At 42.1% G+C, this 17,820-nt stretch overlaps 1 protein-coding gene across 3 annotated transcripts; it reads right to left on the bottom strand.

Annotated features, from left to right (window-relative positions):
- Positions 1-6,209: 6,209 nt before the first annotated feature.
- Positions 6,210-16,368, bottom strand: LOC106569944 (cyclic AMP-dependent transcription factor ATF-6 beta). 3 transcript variants are annotated; one of them, XM_014141717.2, is made up of 17 exons: positions 16,076-16,368; positions 14,461-14,540; positions 13,877-13,958; positions 13,426-13,485; positions 13,237-13,319; positions 12,863-13,043; positions 12,484-12,648; positions 11,588-11,778; positions 11,268-11,447; positions 9,983-10,065; positions 9,645-9,839; positions 9,050-9,157; positions 8,719-8,818; positions 8,463-8,530; positions 8,138-8,240; positions 7,942-8,026; positions 6,210-7,513 (listed from the first exon to the last, which is right to left on the bottom strand). In XM_014141717.2, exons 1-17 carry the CDS (start codon positions 16,146-16,148, stop codon positions 7,239-7,241), a joined length of 2,112 nt encoding a protein of 703 aa, XP_013997192.1. In that variant the 5' UTR covers positions 16,149-16,368; the 3' UTR covers positions 6,210-7,238. The 3 variants fall into 3 exon arrangements, with proteins under 3 accessions (XP_013997192.1, XP_013997193.1, XP_013997194.1); XM_014141718.2 differs by having other exon boundaries at positions 11,621-11,778; XM_014141719.2 differs by lacking the exon at positions 16,076-16,368 and adding an exon at positions 15,549-15,744.
- Positions 16,369-17,820: the final 1,452 nt, after the last annotated feature.

Raw genomic sequence — 17,820 nt, 5'->3', positions numbered from 1 at the left:
CCTGCCCATATAAACAGTGAGCACATGTGCTGTTTCAGTGCTCATACTACTGGCTCATGCACGCACCGCATAAATCACACTCACCAGCTCGGACAAGGTGGCGTAAATCTAGACTCTCCCTTTCAAGAGCTTGGTGTGTCCCCTCACACGTGGGCCCTGCACGCACACACACACACAGTGGGGTCCGAAATGATTGACACCCTTGATGAAGACGAGCAATAATGACTGTATAAAATAAATCATTCAAATGCTGAGCTATATTGAATGCAAAAAAAGTACTTTATACTCATACAACTGCTCAGAAAAATAGATTTTGTTTAACAAGTCATCTTTTTTTTCCTCAAAAAGGTAGGTGTCAAAATTAATGACACCCCTAAAGATTCTTATCAACAAAGTAGTCAAAAGTTTAGTATTTGGTCCCATATTCCTAGCACGCAATGACCACAAAACACTTCTACATTCATGTGGATGCTACCATTATTATCCTGAATGAATCGTGAATAACGATGAGTGAGAAAGTTACAGAGGGTCAAAGATCTTATCCCCAAAACATGCTAACCTCCCCTGTTATTGGTAATGGTGAGGAACCTATTATATTCTTATTTATAATAAAAGTGACTCCAAAAATGACACAATACATTATTTACCATTCATTTCTATTGGGAACAAAATAATCTGAAACACAACCAAAACAAACAGCAAATACATCCAACAAGTTTGTAGAGTCACCAAGCTTGATGTCATTGCGTGCTGGGATTATGGAACTTTTAACTACTTTATTTAGTCTTTAGCGGTGTCAATCTTGACCCCTAAATGAGTTTTGAAGAAAGAAAATGACTTGCTAAACAAAATCTCTTTCTCTGAGCAACTGTACTAATGTAATGTCTCCACTGTTATGAGCAAACCATATATCTCAGTATTTCAACTTTTTATTTTATACAGACATTATTGTTCATCTTTATCAAGGGTGTCAATCATTTCCAAACCCCACTGTACATACACACACTGACAGTACCCCTCACACACACTGTCTGTCAGCGCACACAGGCCAAGTTGCACCGCCAGTCGTAAATCAGGAAGCCAGCTTTACATAAATGGAGAGTTTCCACTGCTGTAGCCCAAGCCAACCAGACCCAGTCAAATAAAAGTGAAATGAAGCTCAATTGAATAAAACGACTGGAGCGTGTCAATTTTTCGGGGGGCAGGTTAGAGACCTAAACACGCTACATGTTGAAACAGGCTAAACGAGCACAGTGCTTAATATACCGTACGTAGGTCTTTCCGGTCTGCGCTTATAAAGACAGCACAGAATGCTGTGAATGGAGAATGGCATAACCCCCACGCTAAGCTTAAGAACACATCTACAAACTCGTCTTCGCTCAGGACGGTGGAGAGAGAGAGAGAGATGCAGGTAGATACACAGCACACAAAGATAAACCATTGTCCATGCCCTGACACTTCCTCAACACCACATGGAGACAATGCAAACACAAGCAAACAGATGTACATGCCTGGACACACACACACACACACACACACAAAACTGGATAAACACAAGCACACAATACATGCCTGGACACACACATCTGCATAAACACAAGCACACTATACATGCCTGGACACACAAACATACTCACACGTTCAGCCAGCCACTGGGAGTGTTTACAAGCAGAGGGTGTTCCGGGTGGTTGGACTTTATCGCCACCTTGACATGAAAGCTATTTGTGCCCGGGACCCACTGTTATTCTTATGGGTCTATATTTCCCTCACCCACATTGCAGCAGCTCTAGACATTTAATAGGCGTGTATTTGAATGGGTAACTTTAGCCCATTCTTGGTCATTGTACGAATGGTTTGCAATAAGCTTCACAAACGTGTGTGTGAGAGAGAATCTGTTTGCGTGTGTGTGTGTGTGTGTGTGTGTGTGAGAGAATGAGAAGATCAAAAGAGTTTGAAGTGCCCTCTGAGATTGTTTCAGCAGCAATAAGAGAATTACTGGACACTGTCGTAAAACAGTGGGAGAGAAACGAGAAGTGTTCCCGTACACACACAATAGTCTGTCATCAGCAATTGATTTCAAAACTAGTCTTTTTCCTTGTGTGCCAGAAAGAAAAATATTTAAAAGGAAAGAAATACCCAAGTAGAAAAAAATAACCCTTATTACTGTATTATAAAAAAACGGTACAGTAATATATTTGAAATGATATCATCTGTCAGGACCACAAAATAAGGAAATGATATCATGGGGACTTTAACTCGTGTTAACCAAACTTACTAATGAGTTTCCATCTCTGATATTATCATGATCATTTACAGTCTACTCTTGAGCTTCATCTCTCTCTCTCTCTCTCTCTCTCTCTCATGGCTGTGTTGGCATGACACTGGTTATGTGTAACTCCTGCCAAAGTACTGAGGGATGGGGTGTACATTTTCTATCCCTACCTTCTTTCTCTCTGCAGAGATTTTGTTCTTGAAGTGGTCATTAACTTAAATGTCCATAACTGTTTTGTGCGACTTTGCAGACTTGTTGACGCATTAACTTAAAAGGTCAATGGAAGAACCATCTTCCATTGAAAAAAATCCTTGGATGCCCTGGGTTCTCTGAGGAACAAAAGCATTGTTAGGGATGGATTGCTCACTACTAGATTTTCGTGTCTGCAGAATGCTTACATCTGACCTGTTTCAATGTAAACATGGGCACCAGAGGGCAGAAGTGCGCACGGAGTGACGCTGACATATTTTGGAAGTCTTTTTTTTGGTCCTGTCCGGCTGTGATACCAACGTCCACGGACGTACATTTTTGGCCTTGATTTGACCCAAACATAGACGTCTACACTGAGTGTACAAAACATTAGGAACAACTGCTCTTTCCATCACATAGACTGACCAGGTGAATCCAGGAAAAAGCTATAATCCCTTATTGATGTCACGTGTTAAATCCACTTCAATCAGTGTAGATGAAGGGGAGGAGACAGGTTAAAGAAGGATTTTTAAGCCTCGAGACAATTGAGACATGGATTGTGTATGTGTGCCATTCAGAGGGTGACTGGGCAAGACAAAAGATTGAACTGCCTTTGAACGGGGTATGGTAGCCAGACAATGGTTTGAGTTTGTCAAGAACAGCAATGCTGCTGGATTTTTCCATGCTCAGCAGCTTCCCATGTGTATCAAGAATGGTCCACCACCCAAAGGACATCCAGCCAACTTAACACAACTGTGGGAAGCATTTGAGTCAACATGGGCCAGCATCCCTGTGGAACACTTTCAACACCTTTTAGAGTCCATCCCCAACAAACTGAGGCTGTGCAAAAGGGGGTGCAACTCAATATTAGGAAGGACCGCCCTTTATTAAGCCCAAACATAGACGTCTATGATTGGTTCAGATTTGGATCTTTCCCTTCCAAAACACTCTCCTTTGAACCTATGACTTTATCAAAATTGGTTGTAGTCGTCCCTCTTTTCCCATGTTTTCTGAGCCAAAAGTCGATTTTATTATCTCCAAAATAGAATAAAATGTTTTCATAAATGAAAGTAGAATTCCCTGCAGTCCGTTCAAGTGACCAACATGGAGATGTATTTCTTGGTCATACAACCCCACCATCAAAGACTGGGCTCTGATTCACCCAGAAGCCACAACGCACAGAACTCAAGTGCCCCCTAGCTGAGAAAGATACCTGATGAGGACAACCATGTTGAGTCTCTCTGTAGTATTAACCTTTACCACTGCGCTCTTTGTTATCCATAAAGCCTGATGAGCAAGAAAAGACACTGAAAAATAACCCATTTGACTGATTAACTTGAGTTACTTTAGGGAATGTAAAAGTCATCAAATCAGGCACACTTTTGTTTAGGACTGTTCTTGACTCGTTTTTCTGAATACCTCAGGAATAGGATATGTGAGTGTGTGTGAGCTGAGGGGTGCAGGAAGCCCCACCCGGCATCTCGCTCTCATTTGCCTCAGTCATCTGCCTTCTGCTTTACAGCTAGGCATTACTTCAGAAATTAGGCCCTTGGTTCTCTGTCAAAGCAGTGCCCTGTCCTCTGAGAACTCAAAATATACTTCACCATCTCACGTCATCAGTCTGGGCTGAACATTCAACTACCTCAGCTTGTCCATGAATAATGATGGGTTCTTGTTCTTGCACTGAAAAACAGAGCTGCCAGTCTATATGAAGCTTTGTTTACATGTTCACCAGACCAGTTTTCCTTTACTTTTAGGTTGTCCTTTTGCATGCATTTCCCTGATGCAAATTGCTCCTCCTGCTGCAAAGAGAAATTTGACTTGTTAATGATTTGCAGTGTATTTGTAAGGCTACATGCAGTAGCGAGATGAAAACGTAGTCGGGAGATAAAGTGAAAGCATTCAGTAGAGAAGGCATTATCTGCTTATTTGCACAAGACCAAACCAAGGATGGTATTTGTATCAGCTGACAATTAAAGCTGCTGGAACGAGACCAACTACTCTGGCTTTCGGTTTAAGAGATAATTCAAGGTTACAGAAAAATGGTGACACAAGAAGAATTAGAAGGAAAAAGTTGGTTGATAGCTTCAGAGCCCTATGAACAATATTTATTTTTAGAGTTATGTTCATGTTGATCCTGCTTTTTGGGTATGTTCAAGAGAAAGGCAACAGTGCACTTTAAAAAAAAAAAAAAAAACCCACTATTTTTCTAAATTCAATGTTTGTTTTCTACAAACAAAAAAGGCAGCAGCTCAAACTTCTTATTCAGGGAAAGAGGACATGTTTAAAGTTTTATTTATGAAAATTCATTTAAATAAGAAAAGACAGGCGGCGTTGAACATATATATATATACATATATATATGTACACATATATATATGTACATTGTACGGGAGAGTATTACGGCCAAGTGAAGAGTAAAAAATAAACAGCAACGGGTGGCAATTTTTTTTGCACGATAGTAAAGAATAAAGTGCCAATATTTTGAGAATAAAGTAAAAATGTTGAGAATAAAAAGTCAAAATGTTGAGTTAAATTTCAAGATTAAAGTAGGAGATTTGGTTACCAGCATGTCTCCCTGACTCCCTGTTGCTGTGCGCCCCACCAATGAAAAGCCTGCAGTTAGATGACCTGGTGAAACTATACTTTAGAATTGGCTTCAGTAACAAGGATATCCTCTCTTTTAGCACATATAATAAGAAGAAGAAGTATTAGGACCTCAAAAATGTTGTGCCACAGATTCTTTTCAGAAGGAGGAAACGTGGTTACATACATAGTACTTCTCTACATATCATGCAAAAAATTATACTCCAAGTACCACCACCCGTTACTGTCTATTATTTTTTACTCTTCACTTGGCCCTAATACCCTTCTGTAACATTGCTTCCATTATAACCATAGATTTTCATGCTTAAAGTGTTGCTGTGTGTGTACATATAATGTGTTTGTGTGCGGTGAGTGTGTTTGTGTGAGACAGTGAATTGACATGTAAATGAAAAAGGGAATGTCTTTGGTCCGACACCTCTCATACATGACTAGTAGCATTGTGTTCCTGTATTTTATTGGCTAAAGTAAAGTCTGAAATAGAAATAAGACTACAAAGAGACCCCTCAACACCCCTAACAACACGTGTACAGTTTCATATCCATTTTTTGTTGTTGTAATTTATTTAATTTTAATAATAATTCTACTTTTTATATAAAAATGAAGAAAAAAAAACACATGGGTGGTATTCCCATAAGGCATTATTATCTCAAACATACACACTTGCCGAAGAAGTGTGTGCAGTGCTTCAGGCAGAGAAAGATAGACAAAACATAGCGAGAGTTCACAGCGAGTTTGCAACTAAAGAAAATGTCTTCACATCTCATTGTAGATTCAGAAACCACTTTTGGTCAGAAGACTCAGGCTGACTGCATTTTTTTTTGGGGGGGGGGGGGCGATGACCACCAACAGAAAACAACTGAAAACGATGCTTAGAGTTCACTGGAATTACTTGACATATACTGTGTATGAGAGACAATACATTCTATACTTTCAGAGTACGTAACTGGATGATTCTGGATAAAGTGTCAGTAATTGCTGAAGACATTGAGAATTTATTCAGCTGTTAATACATCCTAGGTTTGTTTCTGTACTATCACAGCTGTTGCTGTTCTCCATAATTACATGGAGATCCAAATGGATCAGCTGCAAGATTTGTGCAAGTGAGAAAAATCACCTGTATATAGAAACACACAACACACTGTACGATCAAGGTGGTGGTCTGCATTCAATGCAAATATATTTAGTCCATCCATGTACTTATTTATTACTGTGCTCACTTCTGGAACATAGATACAGCAGGTTTGTGCCCATAAGATGCAGAGGTTTAGAGGACAGAGCAAAATATAGGTATGAATTTAAAAAAAAATAACTCAACAGCTACCATTTATATTTACAACCAATAAACTCAAGTTAAATAATCCTTATACAAATCCAAACACATTTGACATAAAATAAAACAAACAAAAACCAAATCTAAGCTGACAACTAGAATCTGACCTGCATTTTCTGCAGGAGCCCTCTGAATGGAATTTCAATGGAAAGCGATAAAAACAAATATACAGACATAACCTCTACAACAACAAAGCCTGAAATGAAACCATGAGCAGTCCATTCTACCATTAGCTGCAGAAATATTTCAGTGATTAGTTCTGTGCTATGTCTTAGTGCAGTGAACTGCTAGGTCTATGTTTTGGCCAGGTTTAAAAAAAAAAAGTATATATTAAGAAATGATTTAGTTAGGAGCCATTGGTAAACTTCTAATCCTAGAATGTAAAAAAAATATATAAATAAAAGAGGGTGTCAAGTGGCATGAGGTTATATAATGTGGGTGATGGCATAGCCTTTTAAGGTTTGCTTTGTTTTAATATTTTTTTCCCCTTCAAATTTATTTGACTTCTTCAATATAAAAACAGAGCAGGTTTGCAAAGTGGGTATTACTCATTGGTCTATTAGTATATTGAGTCTTCAGTAGAATAAACACATTTGCTTTGAGTTGCTGAGACAATGTTTCAACATCGGGGCACCGTTACGTCATTGTTAAACATTTGTTTCAATTAGTACAGATGGCCTCCGTAATTCCAGAACAGATTAGCCTCCCGCAACCTTTCAACTCTCCCTTATTAAGTCCTCCCCATCTCACTTCCCCTATTCAATCTCCCATTACCCTCTCTGTCCCGTTTCCTCTCCTTTGTCCTCTAACCCCCCTCTCAATTGTTCACCTTCACTAACCTCAAACCTGGCCCCCCTGGCTGATGTAATACTCGGCCTCCCGTCTTCTGACAGGTAAGGGTTGCCGTGGAGACTCCGCTCCGCCGGCGTGGGGATGGTGGCGGCCTCGGAGGGAGGTGTGGTTGCTGTGGTGATGGTGGGCGGGGGGAGCAGGAGGGGGGTCGCGGAGGGACGGGGGAACAGCGGAGGCTTTGATGGGGATGATCCGGGTGTCCATGACCTCACAATCCACCTGCATCATCATCTCATACCCCTGGGATTTGTTATATAAACTCTCTGTGGGAGGGAGAGAGAAAGAAAGAGCAGTGTAAAAAAAAAGAAAAAAAAAGAGATACTGACAGAGAGAGGAGAGTGTACAATAGATAGACAGATAAAGGCTAACTAAATGAGTATTGACTGGTACTGGATAGGTGCAGTGAAATGTGTTGTTTTACAGGGTCAGCCATTGTAGTATGGCGCCCCTGGAGCAAATTAGGGTTTATTCGGGCACATAACACATAATTGTGTTGGCAATTTTACATAATACGTACATTTTACGCAAACGAAATTCATCATTCAAAGATCTCCATTGTTCAAAGATTACGAGGGCATCTCAAGAAGTTATATCTGACAATATATCTGACAAAGTGTACAGCAGTGCAATGGGGCTATAATTATGCAGAATTCTAAACCTCTGATAGTTCCAACTAGAAACACAAACTCACCGTTGACAGACATAGCCGGCATCACCAGAGACATTTTGGGCCGTGTGGTCTTGTTGTGGCTGATGGCAGGCAACAGCAGGTGATCCTACAAACAGAAAGTATAATGTTTTGCATTATGCGAATGACACCCACTGTCCGTTTTTATTCACACTCGGTTTCACTTCCCTAGTGGTTTGGCGTTGCTGTTCCGTCTTACCCGTCTGAAGGAGACCACGTAGAAGGTGTCCTCACGCCGGTCGATGGCGTCCATGAAGTCACTATAGCTGATCTCGGGACCGGCAGGTAACACTTGTATCTGACTGTGAGAGACAGAAGGGAAGTTGGGCCAAGACAAATAGCAATAATATTTTTATTTTATTTAAAAGGTCACTCATTCCAGCAGTGTTTTTCCTCAGTTGATGCAAATACCACACTTGGTTTAGTATGGTACAAGTGAACATGCAAAAGTCAACGAATCACTTAGAAATTGAAGCATGAACACCCACTGTTGACTACTGGGAAATGTGGTCTACGACGGTTACCTCTCGATGGAACGATGGGTCTGTATGGGAAGGTATCTGGAGAAGTTTGTCTTCCTTAGCTGTGCTTTCTGTAGAAAAGGGAAGGGAAACAACCATGATGCATGTGTGTACCCAAACAATACACATCAACACCAACTCAGCTCGGTCGTTCAACACGCCAGAGGGTATCATGAGTAGACACCTGCGCATGTGAACTTGAAATACTAAAGAAAATATGATCGGATACAGAAATACAAGAGCGTAGATGAAACCACACCTGCGCTATTTTAGCTTTTTTCACCATCTTTGGCTTCCCTCCAGACTTCTTCCTGTCGATCTGGTGCCTGTGAACCCATCCTCTCAGCTCATCCGCCAGCCTGAAAGAGGACGTGAAACAGTCAGCCACAGTCAAGAGGAGTACACAGATAATGTACTAATAACACATACAGTGGGATCTACGATATTATACACCGCTTCCTTTCAACATGGATATGAGAACACAGGTGCACTGTAGATAGAGTAGCAATATCATATTTGCATAAATGGGGTGAGAGATGGGATGACTGAGAGAGAGACTCCTGAGTTGCGACCATAGCAGCCCCGCTGACCTGAGGGACTCGGAACGGTTGAACTGCCTGCAGTCATTGGAGGTGAAATAGCGGTCGATGTCCTGCAGGACCAAATCCTTCACGTCGCTGAACACGTCACTCAGGTTCCTGAAAACAGCCAAACACGTAATACAGAATGAAACAGCAACTTTGAACAGATTCAACACCCTTCTGAAAGCCTAAATCAGTATATCACTAATATTCTATGGAAAACTAGTCCTTTCAAGGGCACAAGTCCTTAAAGAGCCGTAAACATGAAGTAAACACTTAACAGGCAAGTAGTATGTGGACATCGTTCATTTTATGACAGCCTGTTACATACTTCCAAGATCAGACCAGTATGACTGCATTCTCGATTATTAGACTGCATGCAAGTCTTCTGCTCAGCTCAAACACTGTCTTGTTCTCTAAGGGCATTCTACTTGGCTGAAGCCATGTTTGCAAAGCCTCATCAATTAGAACCATTGGTAGATGCATGATTGGATGTACGACCCACATGGGCAGCAGTCGCAGATGGCTGTGAAAAGAACACAATGAACAGGCTCACCATCATGGATATGAAGAATGAACGATGAATTGGACTTTATTAACCCACCTAAACTGGTATGAATCGGTGGATTCCCTCTCCACCTCTCCTCCCTTCCACCCATCCTCTCCCTCCTCCTCCTCAGGATCCATCCTTTCCTCCACTCTGCTGTGTCCCTGAGCCGTCTCAAACTCCAGGAGACGTCTTCCTGTGTGAGGCACCACCTCCTCCTGTAATCCCGTCTCCAGCTTCCTGTCTGTGATACTGGAGGAAAACATTTTGTCAAAATCAAACATTAAATCGTGGAGTTACGCACATGACTCTCTAAAACAAAGGATTTGTTTTGGACAATTTGCAAATCGTTAACACTTCATTGAATGGCAGCGTCTACGAACAGTGATTTTTACCTGACAGGGCCGAAACTGAAGGTCATGAATAGTAGCACTGCCATGATGCAGACGGCCCTCTTATTGTTACCAGACTCACTGCCCTGGAACACAGAGAGAGGAGAGTTAAAGCACAGTGTACACACGCAAGTACAAACATGTATCCTCAATCACCTCTTTGAATGTATCCCTAGTCATTGCTTTAACAGACAAATCTTAACCACATTCTTAAGACTTTCATTTAGAAAGATGAATTGAAAGCAATGCAGTACATCCAGTCCATTAGGGAAATCCCTCTCTGGCTCAGTAATGTAATCGCCGAACACATTTGCTTAAAGCTGCGATATGTCACTTTATTCACATAGAAATGTGAGTTATAGATCTGTCATTCATATTGAAAGCAAGTCTAAGAAGCGGTAGATCTGTTGTATGTGCACCATTTCTATGCTTCCCTCAAGTTTCATTTTTGCGTCTTTTACTTTCAGTTTTGTACACCAGCTTCAAAACAGCTGAAAATACAATATGTTTGGTTCAGGACCTAAAATTAACTTTTTGGTCCACCAGCCACTGTGGCAGGTAGATGAAAAACTCTAACAGCCACCCAGGTTTTTTTACCGGGCTAAATATTTTTTCCCCATAATTACAGCAAAAAAATATAAAATAAAAACAGAACGGATTACCATGATTTGTAATGTTTCTAAAACAATGTATTAGTAAAAAGTAATGTGGTATATTGCTCCATTTCATTTAATTTTAATCAAAATATCAGAAGAGACCATTTTCAGCTGCGCCTATAAGGGTGGGAGGTTACTGTGGTAACGGGGCCACTTGAGTCGTGTCACGTAGGTGTGTGTGTGAGATTTGGGATCTAACTAGGACATCTCTTCGCTATCAGCTGAAGCAGCAGACTCAAACTAATGTTGAAAAACAACCGAGCTTGTGAACAAAACAATGGAAATAGCGAAGAAACACAAAGACAAAGTCTCACTTTGTAGACTTTAGAGTAAATTAGACCAACTTCTATGCAGGAAGTGCTGAATCTATCAGTACTTCCTTCAGAGCACACAGCTCTCCTGCCAGGCAGTGTTGCTGCGTGAGGTGGGATATAGGATTTGTATGTCTTTGTTTGATTAGCAGCTATGAAACCAAACAGCAGAAACACTTTGAAAACAGCTACTGCAGCATTTTTCTACTAGCACGTGTGCTCATCCTTGACTTTTGACTAGTTTAAAAATATATATATATATATTCGGAAATGTAATGCTCGGACTGTAGAGCCCTGCAAATCTTCCCTCCCACCCCGTACCTCTTTCCCGACAAGCCTCTCCCTCAGGGCCTGGTTCTCCCTGCGGAGGCGCTCGTTCTCCTGCTGCGCCTCCCTCAGCTGGCCCTCCAGGTTCTGCAGGTACTCCTTCTTCTTCTTGCGTGACTGGCACGCCGACTCCCGGTTCTTGATCATCCTCTGCTGCCTCTTCATCACCTTCATCTGTGACACGGCCGGAGGGGAGAACGCATGAAAGTGAATTATGGCAGAAGTTGTTAACAGCAGCTGATGGCACGGCGTATGATCCGACAGTGAAGACTGAGGTAATACAACAGTTGAAGAAGAGGTTAAATCCTACTCACTGACTGACTGACGTGTGACTGACAGACACTCACATCAATGCCATTGCTCCCTGGCAGAGAGGACGCTGGGACTATGGGTTTGCTGGGGAATGGGGCTGTGGGGCTATGGCCGTGAGGCATGGTGGGAGAGACAGGCTCCATTTTGACGATGGCTGGAGTGGACCCCAGACAGACAGACTGGGAAAGCACCACTAAGGGAGGAAAGGAATGGGACATCACTTAGCTATTACATAACCATGCCATTACATAATAAATTATCTTACCAGACAGACACACTAAAATCCAGAATACGGGTAGTAAAAAAAAAAAAGGACTGAAATATAAATCGTTTTTCTCTCTTCTTTTTACCCCCTTTTCCTCCCCAATGGACTCGGGAGGCGAAGGTCGAGTCATGCGTCCTCCGAAACATGAACCGCCAAACTGCGCTTCTTAACACCCGCCCGCTTAACCTGGAAGCAAACACCATTCACCTGACGAGGTCACCCTGCAGGCGCCCAGCCCGCCACAAGGAGTCGCTAGAGCACGATGAGCCAAGTAAAGCCCCCCGGCCAAACCCTCCCCTAACCCGGACAACGCTGGGCCAATTGTGCGCCGCCCTATGGGACCCCCGATCACGGCTGGTTGTGATACAGCCCGGGATCGAACCCGGGTCTATAGTGACACCTCTCAGACCGCTGCACACTCGAGAGCCCCCTATAAATAGATTTCTAATCAATAATCGTTGCAGGAATATACATTGACAGGTATTGTGCCGATTTGAGCATGTACACACACACACGGACAGACAGAGAGAGTAACTCTAAATAAAAAATATATATTCAAGGATCCCCTTTAATTAACCTTGTGTATTCACCAAACGGTAAGCCAGGAAAAAGGTAATGTGTCCCAGGACTCACCAGGCCTGCTGTGGTCCATGCTAGGCAGGCTGTGCAGTATGAGGGCCTTGGCTGGACTGGGAGCCTGGGGGAGGGGGAGAGCCGCTAAACACACAGGCCTGGGCTGGATGGGAGGCTTACTGCTCAGGATGGTACTGGCTTTGATGGTGGCCGCAGTGGGCTGGACTGGAGGGAAGGTGTGTGTGAGCGATAGAGAAAACAGTGTGACAGAGAGCATGAACGCGTGGGAGTTAAAAAACCCTCCCATGCACCATAAATGTCTAAGTACATTTGCATCAAAAGTACATGAAATATGAAGTCTGCTCTCTTGTGGCTGAAGTCTTTCCTGTGCAGCACGTACACCTACAGTATTAGCTGACATCACCGTAGCAACACACACCTGTGGCCTGTGCGTCGATGCCATTGTTGGCTGCTGTTTGGTGTTGCTGTGGCTGTGGGAGCAAATGTGGTTGGGCCTGCGGCGCGGAGGCCACCGTGACTTCACATGTGCCAAGTGGTGGCGACAGCACATCTCCAAACATATAAGGAGGTGTGGGCGGGTTCTCCCCTTTCACTGTGATCTGAATGGTAGAAAGAGAAAGATTTGGAAGACATTTAAAAAAAAGGCTTCACACCTTTGTTGCACATTGGTTAGCTTTGACATACTCCAACTAGGCTAACTAGTTTAGAGACTCTGAGATAGAGTCATGCATCAATGTTGCATAAGGTGCTTTTAGTAGTGTGAGGTGGAAGCTGATCTCTGCCTGGACTGACCTGTGAGTCTGGGAGTGACGTCAGGGAGCAGTCTGAGGCCAGCGAGGAGGCAGGGGAGGGAGGCTCCGCCTTCACCCGGAACACTGGAACACCACACACAAATTATTCAAAAGGACACAGTAAATATTTCACATTCAAGGATAAACCAAGACACACACACACGTAAGCAATAGCCAAAGAGGAACTTACACATGTCCACTGGCAAAGGCTGCGTTATCGTCATTTTATCTTTCAATACGGGACAGTCCCCTTAAGAGTGAGAGGAAGGCAGAGACAGCGGGGAGGGAGGGAGCAAGGTGAAATAAGTACACTACAACTAAACGCTGAGCTACAATGACACCGCGTTGATAAATTGAAGTGGTAGTGCATTAGGGAAGTATCGATGTTCACATAATTGCATTTCCGCTTATACTTTGAGGTCAAACGGCTCAAAAGCCTACTGTACATAACTCCTGCTTTAGCCTAGTACATGGTTGATCTTTAAAATAACATGGAGAAATCCTCAGGCCCATATCATTCATCTTATTATTTTGCTTTGTGGGCCTTCTGTAGCAGTAATAAAATGTCTACTACCACAACTAACACTTTGAAAAAGTAAACCTATTTTTATGCTCTTGCCATGTTTTATTCATCTCTGCACCTGTGAGAAGGTTGTCGTCCAGGTGTCGCCACGGCGACGTGGGATTGTCGGGATCAAGAGTCAGCACGAGATCGTTGTCAAACTGCGAGGAAGCGAAGCACAGAATTAGGCCATCGTCTGGATTAGTCAGTAGGTCGACAGGGGGCACGCAATCGCTTTCCCCAACAGGTAATCAGCCCCATTATGGGCCGGCCCATCTCAGGCTCACTCAAGTTACCTTATTTAACGTTGGCATCACACACTGAACTCTCACCACTGCTAGCTAGTGTTTAACGCTGCCTGGCTGATTTATACTGACACTGCTCTCATAGAGCAAGAATGAGCAGATTGTCGCACTATTGCACACCATTTTATTTAAACTTTATTTTACCAGGCAGGTCAATTAAGAACAAATTCTTATTTACAATGACGGTCTGGCAACCCTGAATGGACTGAGATACTTGCATCAGATAGGCCTAGTCTTTATGGTCTAAATTTTAATTTGAGATAGGTTTGGATTAACTTCAATGTGGTAATAAAACGTGCAGTACAGTGGCCAGATAATACAGGCAGGGTCTGTGAGCAGAAACTCTCTTTGTCCTTACCGATGTTTCATATTTCGGTCCTCTCGTGTACTCCCCGTCCTCTCCCTCCTCCATGCTCTCACACTGGTACAGACAGGCATCTGGGACAGACAGACACATTAGTACTGTAGGAACATAATCATTTACCGACACGCTCAAGTCTAGTTGCCTGAGTGTCAGTTGCTATAGCGTTCGTAAAGCCTTATCACTGTCCCACAGCGACCTCTCGTCCGCCATGGTTCCCAGTGCCTTATTTGGTTTGACAAGGGCTTGAAACTCATGACTCTGACCTTTGAGCTAAAACAAGAAGAGGGATCCACTAGTAAATGATGGTTGTGATCATAAACGCAACACCTAAAATAAGCTCATGGTTTGATGCTTTTCTACACCCATTTTAAAAGGAAAAACAGGTTTCATTCACAGGAGTCCAGTTTGGGTTTTATGGCTTTACAAAGAGAGGGAAATCTAAGCAGTGGAGGGGAAGCTGGCTTAAAATAAATGAGGATTTCAGCCCTGAGGTGACCCAGCTTCAATAGCAGAGGGATCAGATACCAACCTGCTCTGTGCTGAGAAATGTTCCCCATTACTGTTGAATTTCAATAAGCCAATGGATAGAAAACCTCTTAGCTACTCATGATAATAGTAGACCCCATTAACTAGAGGGCCAATTTATGAAATTAAATTGTAGTTCAAGCCTACATTATGGTGGGGTGTTTTTTTTCTTGAAAGAACGCTGAAAGAATACTAAGTAGGCTATCCTTTACAACTATAACACGTTTTCCAAAACTGGTTTTGATTCATACTACAGGCCTGTTTAAATTCTTTCTATCATAAAGAGTACATGTAAAAGTTAAATCAGGTTCAGCAATCACAGGAAGTTAAAGTGCTCACACTTTACTGATTGCATGAGACAACCAAAGACTTAAGTCTGCAAACTTGAGCATACAAAAGCAATGACCAGGGAGTCAGTAAAAGGGGAAGTTATCTAAAATACAGCGCCCTACAATGAAAACAAGAAAGATGCAAATGCTACTGATTTAAGAAAAAGACAGATGCTCAGATATTCCAGACCACCAGATGTCCCATATAACATACATAACATAACATACCTATGTTTTCTGTCTTTGGGTAGGCTAAGGCCTATGGTTGTTTCACATATTGCATACAGTTGTAATTCAGGTATTTGGGACTGATGGTATTTTCAGCTAGACTGTATCTTATGGAAAACAAAAGCTTGCAGAGCACAAGCTTTTCTCGCACTAATACTAAACTAGCTAAAGCCCTATCTCATCTGTGCTAATACATTCACATGTCCGGCTTGCTGCCCAGTGTACAAATATAGCGTCAGCTAGTCATTGACACACCCACGAAAGAAACCAAACCACCCCCAACTGCGCATCATTCTACCACCAACTTTCACATTTGATTTTTCGCAATTTGTTCCCTTTGTCAACCTGTTAAGGGTAGGGTTAGTAAAGGGAATATGCATAATCAATTTCACGCGTTCGTGATCAGCTGAAAGTCGTGTTAGCTAGCTACAGTAGCAGATCATTTTAGCTACGTCGCTAGCTAACGCATCCATGCTGCCCAGGTGGTAAACATACATTACAGTAACGTTACCATTTATGTACCTTACCCCAATCGTCGCTTGTCAGAAGATTATCAGCGAAGAAACGACTATCCAAATCAGATAGTAAATCCGTAGTCATAGCCACAGCCAAAGGCGTTTGTTAGGGGGGGGTGTAATCACTGATAAATTATATCAAATAAAAAAGATAAACCCACGAAATCGATTTTACAGCGAATGATGCTCAATTTGCGATTGGGTCCATCAAAACATTAGATTTTGTGTTTATTTTGTTTCATAATATCCATTCGGTCCACAGCACCATCTCGCATATGATTACATCCAGATACCGAAACGAAATTTCCGGCAAAAGCCCGTCCCATTTTCAATGCAGGATCCAATCAAAGCAAGGATTTGTTAGATTGATTTTTCAATCGACCTGTCCAATAATAGTATGACTATTTACTAAGCGTGAACAGTTGTGGGTGGTCAGAAAGCAGATGTTTAAAGGTGATTCCGCCCACTCACGCATCAGAATTTTGAGGCATTAAAAAGATCAAATACTAGATATGTTATTAGGCATTCCTGTCAAATGGACTGGTGATAAAATGTCAATCAACCTTCAAGGAATAAGTATGGAAAGGAATGAAAATCTAGCTACAACATGAGAAAAACGATAGCCTCCCTGAAATAAATGAAATTATTTAATCACTTTAATTAAGTGTCAAATCAAAATCTAATTGTATTCATCACATGCTAGGTGTAGACTAACAGTGAAACGCTTTTTTACGGGCCCTTCCCAACAATGCAGAGCGAGAGAAAATAGAGAAATAATAGAACATTTATAATACAAGTAATAATAGATACACAATGAGTAATGATAACGTGGCTATATACAGGGGTACCAGTACGGACTCGATGTGCAGGAGTACGAAGTAATTGAGGTAGTTATGTAAAAGTTGACAATGAATGTACAACTATGAATAAAGTGACAGTTGAAGCAGCGTATGTGATGACTAAAAAAGGGTCAATGCAGATAGTTGATTCAAATAATCAAAGCTTGATGATTAGTTGGTTATTTGAATCAGCTATGTAGTGCGAGGGCAAAAAACAAAACGTGCACCCAGGTGGGTGTTGTTGTTTGGCGCCCTCCACTGTATGAAGTAGACTAAGTATGTCCAACATTTCTGAACCGTCTCTGGTACGGTATATCTGCACAAAACTAGTAGAAAGCCTTTATTTCGCTACTACTGTCATCATTCTAATAGCATTGTTTGGAAAGTCACTCTGCAGGGGTCCCACCCAGTGGCGGTTCTAGACCATTTCAACTGGGGGGGCCAAGCTGGGGTCAGTTACATTAGACGTTATTGTTGTCAAATCGTTTTCTTCACTGCATTGCAGGCATTAGCAGGCAAAAGACCATGTTCATAATCATCATCGTTGCCACTGTCTAATAACGGATGTAAAAAAAGAACGATAGCAAAAACTAGTTCCGTAAAAATGATTTCATACTCCACATTTAGGGGGGCCACAAGGGGGTCCAAAATTGTTGTCACAGGGGCACTGCCCCCCCAGAACCGCTAGTGGTCCCACCTGGTTCAAATCTGTACTCACGAGGATGTAATTTAACACTGTCTCAACTTCAAGATAGGCCCAGCCCTATTGTGAGTGGCTTCTTATTTACCAATCAATCAAAAAAAGAAGGCATTTTTAAATGAGCATGAAATGCAATAAGACACACAGAATAGAACAGGTATATGTGAAAAGATGTGTCAATGTCCTCTCATTGAAGCATAATGAAACATTTGGGATTT

Source organism: Salmo salar, chromosome ssa14, assembly GCF_905237065.1.
Source record: "Salmo salar chromosome ssa14, Ssal_v3.1, whole genome shotgun sequence".
NCBI classification, from domain to species: domain Eukaryota; kingdom Metazoa; phylum Chordata; class Actinopteri; order Salmoniformes; family Salmonidae; genus Salmo; species Salmo salar.
The sequence above is the reverse complement of the archived record's forward strand: the minus strand, read 5'-3'. Positions and strand labels throughout refer to the sequence as shown.

Bases quoted from the DNA above. Each gene is read 5' to 3' on its own strand.
- LOC106569944 (XM_014141717.2), bottom strand. From the start codon at position 16,148: ATGACTACGGATTTACTATCTGATTTGGATAGTCGTTTCTTCGCTGAT. The intron at 13,486-13,876 runs GTGCAGAGATGA...CTCACTCTTAAG, and splicing joins GGACGACAACCTTCTCACAG to GGGACTGTCCCGTATTGAAA. The intron at 11,448-11,587 runs GTGAGTAGGATT...GCCGTGTCACAG, and splicing joins AGTCACACGTCAGTCAGTCA to ATGAAGGTGATGAAGAGGCA.